The sequence below is a fragment of the Microtus ochrogaster genome, linkage group LG3 (assembly GCF_000317375.1).
Source record: "Microtus ochrogaster isolate Prairie Vole_2 linkage group LG3, MicOch1.0, whole genome shotgun sequence".
NCBI lineage: Eukaryota > Metazoa > Chordata > Mammalia > Rodentia > Cricetidae > Microtus > Microtus ochrogaster.
In genome coordinates, this window is record NC_022029.1 from 27,480,201 (window position 1) to 27,492,755 (window position 12,555).

General features: G+C 40.6%; 1 protein-coding gene across 2 annotated transcripts; it reads left to right on the forward strand.

Annotated features, from left to right (window-relative positions):
• The first annotated feature begins 458 nt into the window (after positions 1-458).
• LOC102001106 (zinc finger protein OZF-like) lies at positions 459-12,354 on the forward strand. Of its 2 annotated transcripts, XM_013351320.1 has the most exons (4): positions 459-574; positions 9,653-9,779; positions 9,999-10,047; positions 10,984-12,354. In XM_013351320.1, the coding sequence occupies exons 1-4, from the start codon at positions 572-574 to the stop codon at positions 12,230-12,232; spliced, it is 1,428 nt and encodes a 475-aa protein (XP_013206774.1). In that variant the 5' UTR covers positions 459-571; the 3' UTR covers positions 12,233-12,354. The 2 variants fall into 2 exon arrangements, with proteins under 2 accessions (XP_013206774.1, XP_026641707.1); XM_026785906.1 differs by lacking the exons at positions 459-574; positions 9,999-10,047 and having other exon boundaries at positions 9,668-9,779.
• The last annotated feature ends 201 nt before the right edge of the window (positions 12,355-12,555 follow it).

Genomic DNA, 12,555 nt, shown 5'->3' on the forward strand with positions numbered 1-12,555 from the left:
CTAGGGACCTCTTCTACCCTGTCATCGTGCTTTTGGTTTCTAAGGTACTGAATTTGGCTGCTCCACCATCAAACTAGTGGCACTATTTGTAATTGGAAGCACCTATTGTGACCCACTAAGTACACCAGGGAAATTGCTCTAAAACCCCTGAATACATGTTTCCTTAAAGGTTTATTCTAGGCGGGAAACCCAGGGTTAAAAGGTTACTGCTGAAATCTGTTCTTATAGCTGTAACCCTGCAGGAAAGGGGTGTTTTCCAGGTTATAAGATGCTCCCTCCCCCCACAACACCCACTCCTCTCCCCCACCCCCGCCACACACACTACAACCCTCTTAAAGCTCCCAACCTCCCCAATGTCCCCATCACATCCTCTTCACCGCTTGTATCACCCGCCAATCAGGGAACGCAGTTATGACTTTGCATTAATTGTCCAATGAGAAGAACGGATATTCAGACGGTGCAGCCGTTAGCCGAGTCTGAGTCGCGAGAAGCCATTGGGACCATTTTGATTAAGCTTCCAGCTGATGGTAGGCCCCTTTGGGGCGACCCCTGGGTGCAGCAGAAGCAGGAAATGGTGAGTGCTCCCGGGCCCGGGTTGCGACTCTGCTGCAGCTCTGGTGTGATGTGGCGCCCGCCGCCCTGACGTTTCCCTGGCGCTGTGCAGCTGTGTGTGAGCTGAACGCCCCGGCGCCGGCGCCGTCTCCCCACCTGCTCTTGAAGTGTGTGCAGAGCAAGCAGCAGGGAATTTGAGGTGCTGTCCTGTCGCTGTGAAGCTGCTTCATTCTAGTCCCGGCCCTGTCGGGTGGCGTCCGCCGCAGACATTGCAGCTCTGGGGAGTTAGCGCTGCTCACACTCCAGGCTGTCTGAGCTTGGACAGTGAGCGCTGTTTTGCCGTCCTTGTACTCCCGTTAGACCTGCTTTAGATTACCCCCGTCATCCCTCTGGGTTCTTTTAAATTTTTTTCCGTATTAAAATTTTTATGCATATATACAATGAAATATGATCATATCCACCCCGTTCCTCCTTCCAGCAACTCATATATACTCCCAACATGCCTTTCTTCCAAATTTATTATTGTTGTTGTTGCTACTATTATTTAATAATCCAGCAGTCCGTGCATGGGTGTTTGGAAAGGGAATCCGTCCTGTCAGTGGACTATTTCCTCTAAACGTAATTCTCCAGAAAACTGTCAGTTGCCATTAACTGCTCAGTAAATGGAGAACCGGTACGGTATCTCCCCATCTATGCCCAATCTTGGACAGGTAACGACAGGTGCTGTGAGCTCATGGGTACCGGTGCTCTGGCATTTCCAGAAGACAGCGTTTCCCCGACCACTGGCTTTTACATTTCTTCTGCCTCCTCTTCTGAGGAAGGAATTTCATGATGTTTTATAATACCAGAATAAAAGTCATAAATCAAAGCTTTTTAAAAATACATACATAGATACATTTGAAAGGTGGTTATAGTAAAATAGGGAATCTCTCATAAAGGCCTCAAATGCCACCTGTTGATATGCTTAGTTTGGGGATTGGTAGAAACTAAGTTAATAAATTCCAAAAGAATTTTATCTGTTAGTCACAGGATGTTAGTTCTGACATAGAGATGGACAAGGAATGGCTATTTATGGGCGCTAAAGCTATCCCAAGAGATGGTACAGGTTCTGGTCTCCACATCATTTTGGTTCTGATCAATCAGTCCTTGTAGACAGAGCTTCTGATCAGGGGTTCTCAGTCACACCCTAAATGGTGCTTTACCCAACTGTTGTGTTTTAAGTGTCTTTGTGTTTGTCTCTCCATTTGCCTAGATTTGATATTCAGCTTCATTATGTCTTTACTACATATCTTATTTTGTCCAGTGGATTTCCAGAATTATTAATTTTTAATCTTCATCTAGATATGCTTTCTTCGGCTTAGTTCTATCTTTTAATGACCCTTTCTCCGGCTTTTGATTCATTTTTTTAAAATTTTCTAATATTCTACTCGCCCCCCTGTATGTTTTTTCCTCACAATCTGAGTATCCTTTGACTTTCTTTTTGATATCATTGACACGTTTATTCATGTTGGTGGGGTTTTTTGGTCCATTTTAGTCTCTGCTGTTTCAAGGTATGCTGGGTAATTTGGGTATCACCTTGTTGGTATACTCTTTGAAGTCATTGATCACTTCCACTAGTAACTCTGAAATCTTTTTGTTTGCTTGCTTGCATTTTACCTATTTCAGTATCTTAGAATTCAGTCTCTGCCGAGCCATTCTGATCATTTGTAGCAGCAGCTGAACAGACTGCAAACAAGGCAGGAAGAACGACCCAGGCTGCTGGACTCAAGGGGAGGGGCTGAAACTGAAGAGGCTAGAAGGCTTTCACAAACCACAGGAGAAAGAAATAACTTAAAGATGCCGTTAGTGGGAGAGGTTCAGGGAGGAAGCAAGTGTTTAGGTCCTTGAGTTGAGGAATTCCAGCTTCCAGAGCACACAGTAGAACTTGAAAAAATGCACAGGAACTTGATTCCTCGATACCAACCCACGAGGGATAGAAGGAGGCCAAAGACAAGTGGTTAAAGACCATCTTCATGCCTGTTTATTATTTCTATTCGGAGTAAAAAGACCCCACCCCATAGAACTGACTGGAAACACAGTGCTGTATTCTCTTGGTCTCTGTATCTGCAGGGTCTTTTATACTTCCACAAATATTTTAGTATGACTGTCTGTAGTTCTGTGAAGCATATCATTGAAACATTTGTTAGTATTACATTGACTGTACAGACTGCTTTCAGCAGAATTATTTACATCTACAGTGTTCTTTCTCTGACATCATAGGCATAATAATTCAACCTCTTTATTATTGGATAATTTTCCTTGTAGATGTCTTTTCCCAGCTTGGTTAGGCTTATCTCCAGGAAGTTTCTGAATATGGTACTTTTAATATACAACCTTAACTCCCCAATCTGAATTCTTTCTCAGTCAAGAACAGTTAGGAGCTTTAGTACTTTCCTTCCTTCTTTCCTTCCTTCTTTCCTTCCTTCCTTTATTTCTTCCTTCTTTTTTTAAAGACTTTTATGTGTATGGGTGTTTTGCACGCGTGTATGTTTGTACACTGCACTAAAGCATTGCTTGAAGAAGTCAGAAGAGGGCATCAGATTTCCTGGAATTGGAGTTATAGGTGATTGTGAGCCCCTATATAGCTGCTGGGAATCAAACCTTGGTTCTCTGAGGGGAGCAATAAGTGCTCTTAATTTTGAACCATCTCACCCACCCAAATACAAACTTTTGTGGGAGAAACATATTCTTTGGTAAGAATTATATTTCCATTTTGGCAGTTTTTTCATCGTTCTGTATTTTTGTGGGCTTCTTTACAGCTTTTGTTCATGCTGCCTTAAGTAGTGTCTTTAATATATGTATCGATTTTTCAGACAAATTATTTTTTCTTATTTTTCAAAAAAAGAAAACAAGCTGTCTTTTTTATTATACATGCCAATCCAAGTTCCCACTCCCTTCCCTCCTCCCATTCCCTCCACACACCACACACCCTCCCATCCACTCCTCAGAGAGGGTAAGGCACATTGCTTTGGGAAAGGTCCAAGGCCTTCCCTACTGTATCTAGGCTGAGCAAGGTATCCATCCAAAGAGAATAGGTTCCCAAAAAGCCACTACAAGCAGTATGTATAATTCCTGGTGCCACTGCCAGTGGCCCCACAGTCTGCCCCAGGCATACAACTGTCACCCACATTCATAGGGACTAGTTTGGTTCTATGCTGGTTCCTTCCTAGTCCGGCTGGAGTTGATGAGCTCCCATTAGCTCAGGTAAACTGTTTGAGTTGGTGTCCCCATCATGGTCTTGACCTCTTTGCTCATATTCTCATTCCTTCCACTCTTCATCTGGACTTTGGGAGCTCAGCCCAGTGCTCTGCTGCCGGTCTCTGCCTCAGTTTCCATCAGTTGCTGGGTGAAGGTTCTATGGTGATATTTAAGATATCCATCATTCAGGGCAAGGCCAATTCAGGCACCCTCTCCTCTATTGCTTAGGATCTTAGCTGGGGTCATCTTTGTAGATTCCTGGGAATTTCTCTACAGTCATGTTTATTGGTAATCCCATAATGGCTCCCTCAATTAAGATATCTCTTTCCTTGCTCTCATCTCTGTCCTTCCTCTATCTCAACTATCCCAGTCCCTCAAGATCTCCCCCTTACTTCTCCCATCCTTTTCCCCTCCCACCCTCTCTTTTCCCCCCATCCCCTTGCTCCCAATTTTGTTAGGTTAACTTGTCATTTCCCCTTTTCAGGTGGATCTATGTATGTTTTTCTTAGGGTTCACCTTGTTACTTAGCTTCTCTAGGATCATGAGCTATAGGCTCAATATCCTTTGCTTTATATTCAGTATCCACTTATGAGTGAATACATACCATAATTATCTTTTTGGGTCTGGATTACCTCACTCAGGAAGGTGATTTCTAGTTACATCCATTTACATGCAACTTTCAAGATGTCATTGTTTTTGACGACTAAGTAGTATTCTAATGTATAAATGTGTCACATTTTCTTTATCCATTCTTTAGTTGAGGGGTATCTAGGTTGTTTCCAGGTTCTGGCTATTACAAATAATGCTGCTATGAACATAGTTAAACAAATGTCTTTGTAGTATGATTGAGCATCTTTCGGGTATATGTCCAAGAATAGTATTGCTGGATCCTGAGGTAGGTTGATTCCTAATTTTCTGAGAAACCACTGTACTGATTTCCAAAATGGTTGTAAAAGTTTGTTCCCACCAGCAATGTATGAGTGTTCCCCTTACTCCATATCCTCTGCAGCATAAGATATCATTGGTGGTTTTGATTTTAGCCTTTCTGACTGGTGTAAGATGGTTTCTCAGAGTTGTTTGGATTTGTATTTCCCTGATGACTAAGGATGCTGAATATTTCCTTAAGTATCTTTTGGTCATTTGAAATTCTTCTGTTGAGAATTCTTTGTTTAGTTCTGTACCTCATTTTTAATTGGGTTATTTAGAACTTTGATGTCCAATTTCTTGAGTTCTTTATAAATTTTGGAGTTCAATCCTCTATCTGATGTAGGATTGGTGAAGATCTTCTCCCATACAGTAGGCTACCTGTTTGTCTTATTGACTGTGTCCTTTGCTTTACAGAAGCTTCTCAATTTCAGGAGGTCCTTTTTCTTTATTGTTAATCTCAGTGTCTGTACTACTGGTGTCATATTTAGGAGGTGGTCTCCTATGCCCATGCATTAAAACTTACTTCCCACTTACTCTTTTATCAGGTTCAGTGTGGTCAGATTTATATTGAGCTCTTTAATTTATTTGGACCTGAGTTTTTACATGGGGATAGATATGAATCTATTTTCATTCTTCTATATATTGACATTCAGTTATGCCAGCACCATTTGTTGAAGATGTTTTCTTTTCTCTATTGTATAATTTTAGCTTCTTTGTCAAAAAGGTGTTCATAAGTGTGTGGTTTAATATCCGGATCATTCCATTGGTCAACCTCTCCATTTTTATACCAATACCAAGCTGTTTTCTTTACTGTAGCTCTGTAATAGAGTTTGATGTCAGGGATGCCAATGTCTCCAGAAGTTCCTTTATTGTTCAGGATTGTTTTGTTTGTATTTTGTATTTTGTTGATTTTAGCCCTCAGTTTGATTATTTTTTTGTCTTCTACTCCTCCTGGGTGAGTCTGCTTTTTTTGTTCCAGAGCTTTCAGGTGTGCTGTTAAGTCAGTAGTGTGAGCTTTCTCCACTTTCTTTATGTAGGCACCTAGTGCTATGAACTTTCCTCTTAGCACTGCTTTCCTTAGTGTCCTATAGGTTTGAGTACGTTGTGCCTTCATTTTTGTTGAATTCTAGGAAGTCTTTACTTCCTTTCTTTATTTCTTTTTGACCCAGGAGTGGTTCAATAATTCACTGTTCAATTTCCATGAGTTTGTAGACTTTCTGAGAGGTCTACCTTTATATGTTAATTGATCTCTTTTCATTGAAGCTCTTAACAGTCTTTATCCTGTATGTTTTGTGTTTTGATTATTATATGGCGAGGGAACTTTTTTTTGATCCAGTCTATTTGGTGTTCTGTAAGCTTCTTGTACCTTTATAGGGATATCATTCTTTAGGTTGGGAAAGTTTTCTTCTATGATTTTGTTGAATATATTTTCTGTGCCTTTGAGCTGGAGTTCTTTTTCTTCTATCCCTATTATTATTAGGTTTGGTCTTTTCATGGTGTCCCGGAGTTCCTGGATGATTCGTGTTAAGAATTTGTTGGATTTTGTTTTCTTTGACCAGTGAATCAATTTCCTTTATAGTACCTTCAACATCTAAGATTCTCTCTTTCATCTCTTATATTCTGTTGGCTGTGGTTGCATCTGTAGTTCCTTTATTTACCCAGATTTTCCATATCCAGAATTCCCTTGGTTTGTGTTTTCTTTATTGCCTCTATTTCAGTCTTCAAGTTTTGAACTGTTTGCTTCACCTGTTTGATTGTTTTTTCTTGGGTTTCTTTGAGGGATTCATTAATTTCTTCCAATTTTTTGTCTTTTCTTTCATTTTTTAAATTTATTTATTTATTAAAGATTTCTGCCTCCTCCCCGCCACCGCCTCCCATTTGCCTCCCCTCTCCCCCGATCAAGTCCGCCTCCTGCTTCTTTTCAGTCAGGATAATCAAGTCTTCTTGTTATATGATCACTGGGTTCTGGTGTTGCTTTTTAGGTTGTTGGATGAATTCTCACATTGGTGCCTACCCATCTCTTCCTTCAGTTGATGCTGGCAGTGTCTTTGCATCTTGGTTCAAGACTTGCAGTGGCTGTCTGCATCTTTGGAAACTGTTTTTGGTCTGCTCTGTACTGTAGGTGTCTGTGTCTCAGGGAGCCACTGAGATCTCTCTTGGCCTGCTCTCTTGGCCCTCTTTACATAGTTGCAGCTTGTTTTTCAGGGTTTCTCTGAGGCTGCGGGGGGGGGGCAGGGGGGTTGGAGAGTTTGGGGGTGGAGCTGGACTTTTAGCTTTCAGAGTGTTGGAGCAACCTACTTGCAGGAAACTCACCTGCTGTCTGGCTATAGCGGGTGGGGGAGGGGCCAGGGATTTTTGCTCCACTAAGGAGGGAGGGCCCAGAGCATGGGGTGTCTTGCTGGGTGGCTGATCACTCGCCTCTTGGTCTTCTCTGTTTAGTGGCAGGCTGTGTTTCAGAGTTCCACTGAGGTTGCTGGAGTATATGCGAGTTTGGGTTGGGTGGAACTTGTAGCTTTCAGGGTCTGGTGGATGGGATGGGAGTACTGGGGTAGCCTACCTGCAGGAAACTCTCCTGCTGGCTGGTGAGAGAAGCTGAGGCAGGGGGGGAAGGGCCCGGGGTTTTGCCCCTGTGTGGAGGGCTTAGAGAGTGGGGTGTCCAGCCGAGTGGTTGGTCATTCACCTCTTGGTCCCCTTGTATTGTAGCAGGCTGTGTTTCAGCGGTCCACCGAGCTTGCAGGAGGATACAGAGTGTTTTAATAGAACACTCAACTGTATTTAAATTCTTTTATACGTTTATGAGGTGTGTGTGGTGTGCCCATCTCTGGATGTCAGGGGACAACTTACAGCAGTCAGGTGTTTAACTTGCACTAATTGAATTCAGGTTTGGGCGCAAATGCCCTTACACACTGAGCCATTTTTTTTCTCCCTTAAAATAGTTTTATGCAATACTTCAGAACAATCCCAAACTTAAGTGGTTATTACCATAGAATGTTACACTTATTATTTTTAGTGTCTCTCTCTCTCTGTATGCACATGTGAATACACCCACGCATGTACACCGTGTGAGAAATTCAAAATACAACATCTGGGAATGAGTTGTATCCTTCCACTATGTGGGTTCAGGGGATTAACCTTATTTTCTCATGCATGGTAACAAATGCTGTTACCCAATAAACCACTTCTCTGGCCCTTCAGGAATTACAGAAATTTTGAAAATGAAACACACAATGTATCAACTAGAAGGGCAGTCAATAATGTCACCCATAGGCTACACCATGGGAAATATGAATTTCAAATCCTGTTAAACAAGGTTGGTGTCCAGAAAAGTAAAGGAAATGAAGATGAAGAAATTGAAACTATGCCTTTCAAGATATCTGTTATGCGCAACCAAACTTACAAGGTTTGTCAACAAAGATGATGTGAAGGTACTTACTCTAAGGACTTTTAAAAGTGTATATAGTGACAGAAAAATCAAACTAAGTTCCCCGACAGGTTCGTTGCTGATCAAGATCTCCTCTCCTGTCAATGAGTTTTCTGTTTGTATCTCATGTCGCTGAAGTCTGCTGTTCTTTCCTCTGTCCTGTTCATCTTGTCTTTATGGCTGAGTTCCCTGAGTAGTGTATTTCCAAAGTCTATCATACTCTTTTTCAATTTCTTGTTCTTGGTATTCAGCCCAGGCAGGCTTTGAATTCAAGGTCCCTCTATCTCCTCCTTGTGAGTCTGGTAATACTCATATGTGACTTCATGTCTGGATCAAACTATCATTTTCTTATTCCTAATGTATTTATGGTACCAAACATTTATTATTGCATACAGATTTCAATAAGCAATTCTTTTTAACAATCTAAAAGTTTTGTGAGATTTACAGAATTTGATGCAGCTGTGATAGCATATGTTTTGTGACATTGATCTCTTTCTCAGAACAGTGCCATTGTTCCTGTGATGTCACTAGCCACTGACATTATTATAGTATGTAGTGCTCATATTGGAGCATAGAGAATTACCCTTTGTTGTATTTAGTATTAAGTCAAGGTTGATTGATGAGAAACTACTTGTTTTGAATTAATACTCTTTTATAAGAAACTTTTATAAAAGCAGTCTTCCTAACAATGTTACTCATAATGAGCACATCAGAAAAAGATGTGCTCAGTGATCTAAGTAGCAAAATTTGTCAGCCGTGTTTCCTATTATCTTTGAGATCAATGATAAGAGATTTTTCATGTAAACTTTCTTTCAGGTTTTGATATTATAAAAACCGTGTTTCACTATTTAAGAAGTATGCTGAGAATGACAGTGATAATAGTCTGTGAAATACTATTTTATGTTGTCATAAACTACTGCATAGCAGTGAGCACCTCTTTTTTTAAAAAAAAAAAAATTATCATGAATACAGTTTTCTGCCTGTATGTATGCCTACATGCCAGAGGAGGGCGCCAGATCTCATTACAGATGGTTCTGAGCTACCATGTGGTTGCTGGGAATTGAACTCAGGACCTCTGGAAGAGCAGGCAGGGCTCTAAACCTCTGAGCCATATCTCAAGCACCTCTCTATAGTTAAGCTGTTTACACCCATTTATGTGAAATCCCCAGTCTCTAGAGGTAGATGAAGTTTGCTAACAGACACTTATAGCTGTGCATACTCAGCAGAGCTGCTGTTCACTGTGGGTTCTCAGTTGGAGGAACTTGTAGTCTAAGGTACAAAGAATCGTTGAAACCAGAGCAGAGCAATCCGTATTTCCTTCATTAGATAGGCATATACAACTCTTAGAATTGTGTGAGAAGAAGAAAGGATAATTAATAAGTTTGTGCTAGCCCTGATATAAGGTGAATGTATTAAGAACGCATGGAGGGAACTTATCAGGTGACTAATGTATCTCCTGTGTTTTTAATCTCTCTTCTAGTAACTGCATTTTAATAATGCTGTGAATTATTTTAGGAGCCAGTGAGCTTTGACGATGTGGCTGTGAAGTTCACCCTAGGAGAGTGGGTTCTGTTGGATTCTAGTCAAAGGGAGCTCTACAGAGATGTGATGGTGGAAACATGTATGAACCTGATCTCCATAGGTAACAACAAATCAGTGTCATTTCTTTTCGTGATCATTTGGAGAAAAACTCTTTCTTAGTCATCTGTGTAATTATATGGCTTGAAACATTGAAAGGGTTGTGGTGGTAAATGTAGCCTGCATGGTCACTTTATACTAGAGAAGAAGCTGGAAAGAAATAGCTTGTGTATAAGGTTGAATAACGTAATGATTTCTTGCTTTTAATTTCTGCGGAAAACAGAGGAAGAAAATATTGATGTGGACTGCCAAGAACTCCAAAGAAACCTGAGGTAATTCACACCTACAGCAAAGGGAATCTGCATCAGATATTTGAGAGGGAGAGCCAATCTGAGAAATAAGGAAACCATCCCAGTAGATCAAAATGCAAGCCGGGCAGTGGTGGCGCACGCCTTTAATCCTAGCACTTGGGAGGCAGAGGCAGGTGGATCTCTGTGAGTTCGAGGCCAGCCTGGTCTACAAGAGCTAATGCCAGGACAGCTAGGACTGTTACACAAAGAAACCCTGTCTTGAAAAAGAAGCAAAAAATGTAAATTGACCTAATCTCAAATTTTCTGTAAAACTTCACTGAGCTTGAGAACTCATAAATGGATAATCCTAAATCTAATGTAGTACTTGCATGGAATTTTTGGACTGCACCTCTTACTGCACTGTTTTGAGAGAGCAGTAACAAAATGCAGTGCACCCTTTAGCTGAAACATTTACCGGCGGGTCCTTATATAAAACTGCCTGTTGTCTACAAATTTATTTGATGTATTTTTAGCAAGTTACCTTTGGACCTTATAAGGTTTATGTGGGAAGAAAAGGCATTTCGATTGAGACCCATCTTCAATGAATTGCCTGAAGGATATTCAGCTATTTAAAATTTGAGAATGTCTGACTCATAGTGCATAAGGAATAAGCTTTGTTAACTATGTCATAGACAGTGTTTATCAAACTATTACTCCAGAACCTTTTATGGTTGTATACTGTCCTCAGCCCTTGCTGAATGTTCAGTACTTCGTGTTTATTAGTTCTAATGGAAACAAACTCAGTACATTTCTTTTCCTTCTGAGGACAGGGTCTTTCACTGTGGTCTAGTTTGCTCTCAGTTTGTTCACTTCCTGCCAGTGCCTTCTGAATACTACACAGGCGGAGACCACAAAATCCGTCATCTACTATTAGTGATAAAAGAGGAATAATTCCCCCCCCCATTTTTGTTTTTGCAGAATTCAGGTCATTGAGCGATTCTGTGACTATGAACACAGTAGTGAATGTGCAAAGACCCACCAACAGATACCCAAGAATGTTGTTAATGCACACGAGCATCCTGCAATCATAGTTTATGAAAGCAGCATCTATGCAAAAGACATCAGTGATCACTCATCCTCCCATATGATCATTCAAAGTCAAACTGAAGAGAAACCATATGTGTGTCAGGAACATGTGGAGAAGGCTATTAAACAGGAGTCGAGTCAGGAAGATTTTCTTTATTCTGAGTCCTTTCAAACACTGGAGAGTGCTCCTGCTAGAGAGAACATATGTGAAAGTAAGCCATCTAATGAATCTTTTAGTAATCCCAGTTCTCATCAAGATTATGGGGGAACTTGCACTGGAGATGAGCAACGTGAATGTAAGCAATTTGAGAAGACCTTGAAGGAAAAAAGTTGTGTTCAAACATTGGAAAGGATCCATACTGGAGAAAGACCATTGGCGTGTAAGAAATGTGGTGAAACCTTCATTCACTCCAGTCACTTGACAAGACATCAGAGAATTCACTCAAGAGAGAAAACTTACTCTTGTAGACATTGTGGTGAAACCTTCATGTATTCCCTGGCCCGTCAAAATCATGAAAAAACTCACAAAAAAGAGCAACATTATATATGTAAACATTGTGGGAAAGCATGTATTCATGCTTACCATCTTCTCCAGCATGAAAGACGCCACACTCGCGAGAAACGGTATGCATGTAATCAATGTGGCAAAGCATTCAGACGGTCCTCAAACCTTCACAAACATGAAAGAATTCACAGCAGAGAGAAACTCTATGCATGTAAACAATGTGGAAAATCCTTCATCAGTGCGGGCCACTGTTACAACCATGAAAGAATTCACACTGCAGAGAAAACCTATGTTTGCCAAGAGTGTGGGAAAGCATTTATGTTTTCCTCATACCTTCGAAAACATGAAAGAATTCACACTGGAGAGAAACCCTATACATGTAAATATTGTGGAAAAACCTTCACCCATTCCAGTGCTAATTACAGGCATGAGAAAACACACACTAAAGAGAAGCCATATGTATGTGTGGAGTGTGGGCAAGCATTCCCTTTTTCCACATCCCTCCAAATACATGAAAGAACTCACACTACTAGAGAGAAATTCTACAAGTGTAATCCATGTGGGAAAGAGTTTGTGTATTTCTCATACCTTCAAAGACATGAAAGATCTCACAGTGAAAAGAAACCCAGTGGGTAGAGCTTATACTTGTGTAAACCATGTGTAACAGTAATCAACCTGCTTTTTAAAATATTTATCATTTACTTATTTGTTTGTTTATTTGCATGAAGTGTTGGATAAGAATACAGTAATGCTCTGGTGTAAATTTTATTTATTTGTTTACTTATTTATTTATTTGCATGAAGTGTTGGACAAGAATACACCAATGCTCTGGTGTAAATTTTATTTATTTGTTTGCTTATTTATCTATTTGCATGAAGTGTTGGACAAGGATTCACCAATGCTCTGGTGTAAATCTGGAGCTCAGCAGACAACTTGCTGGAATCAGTTCTCTTTCCATT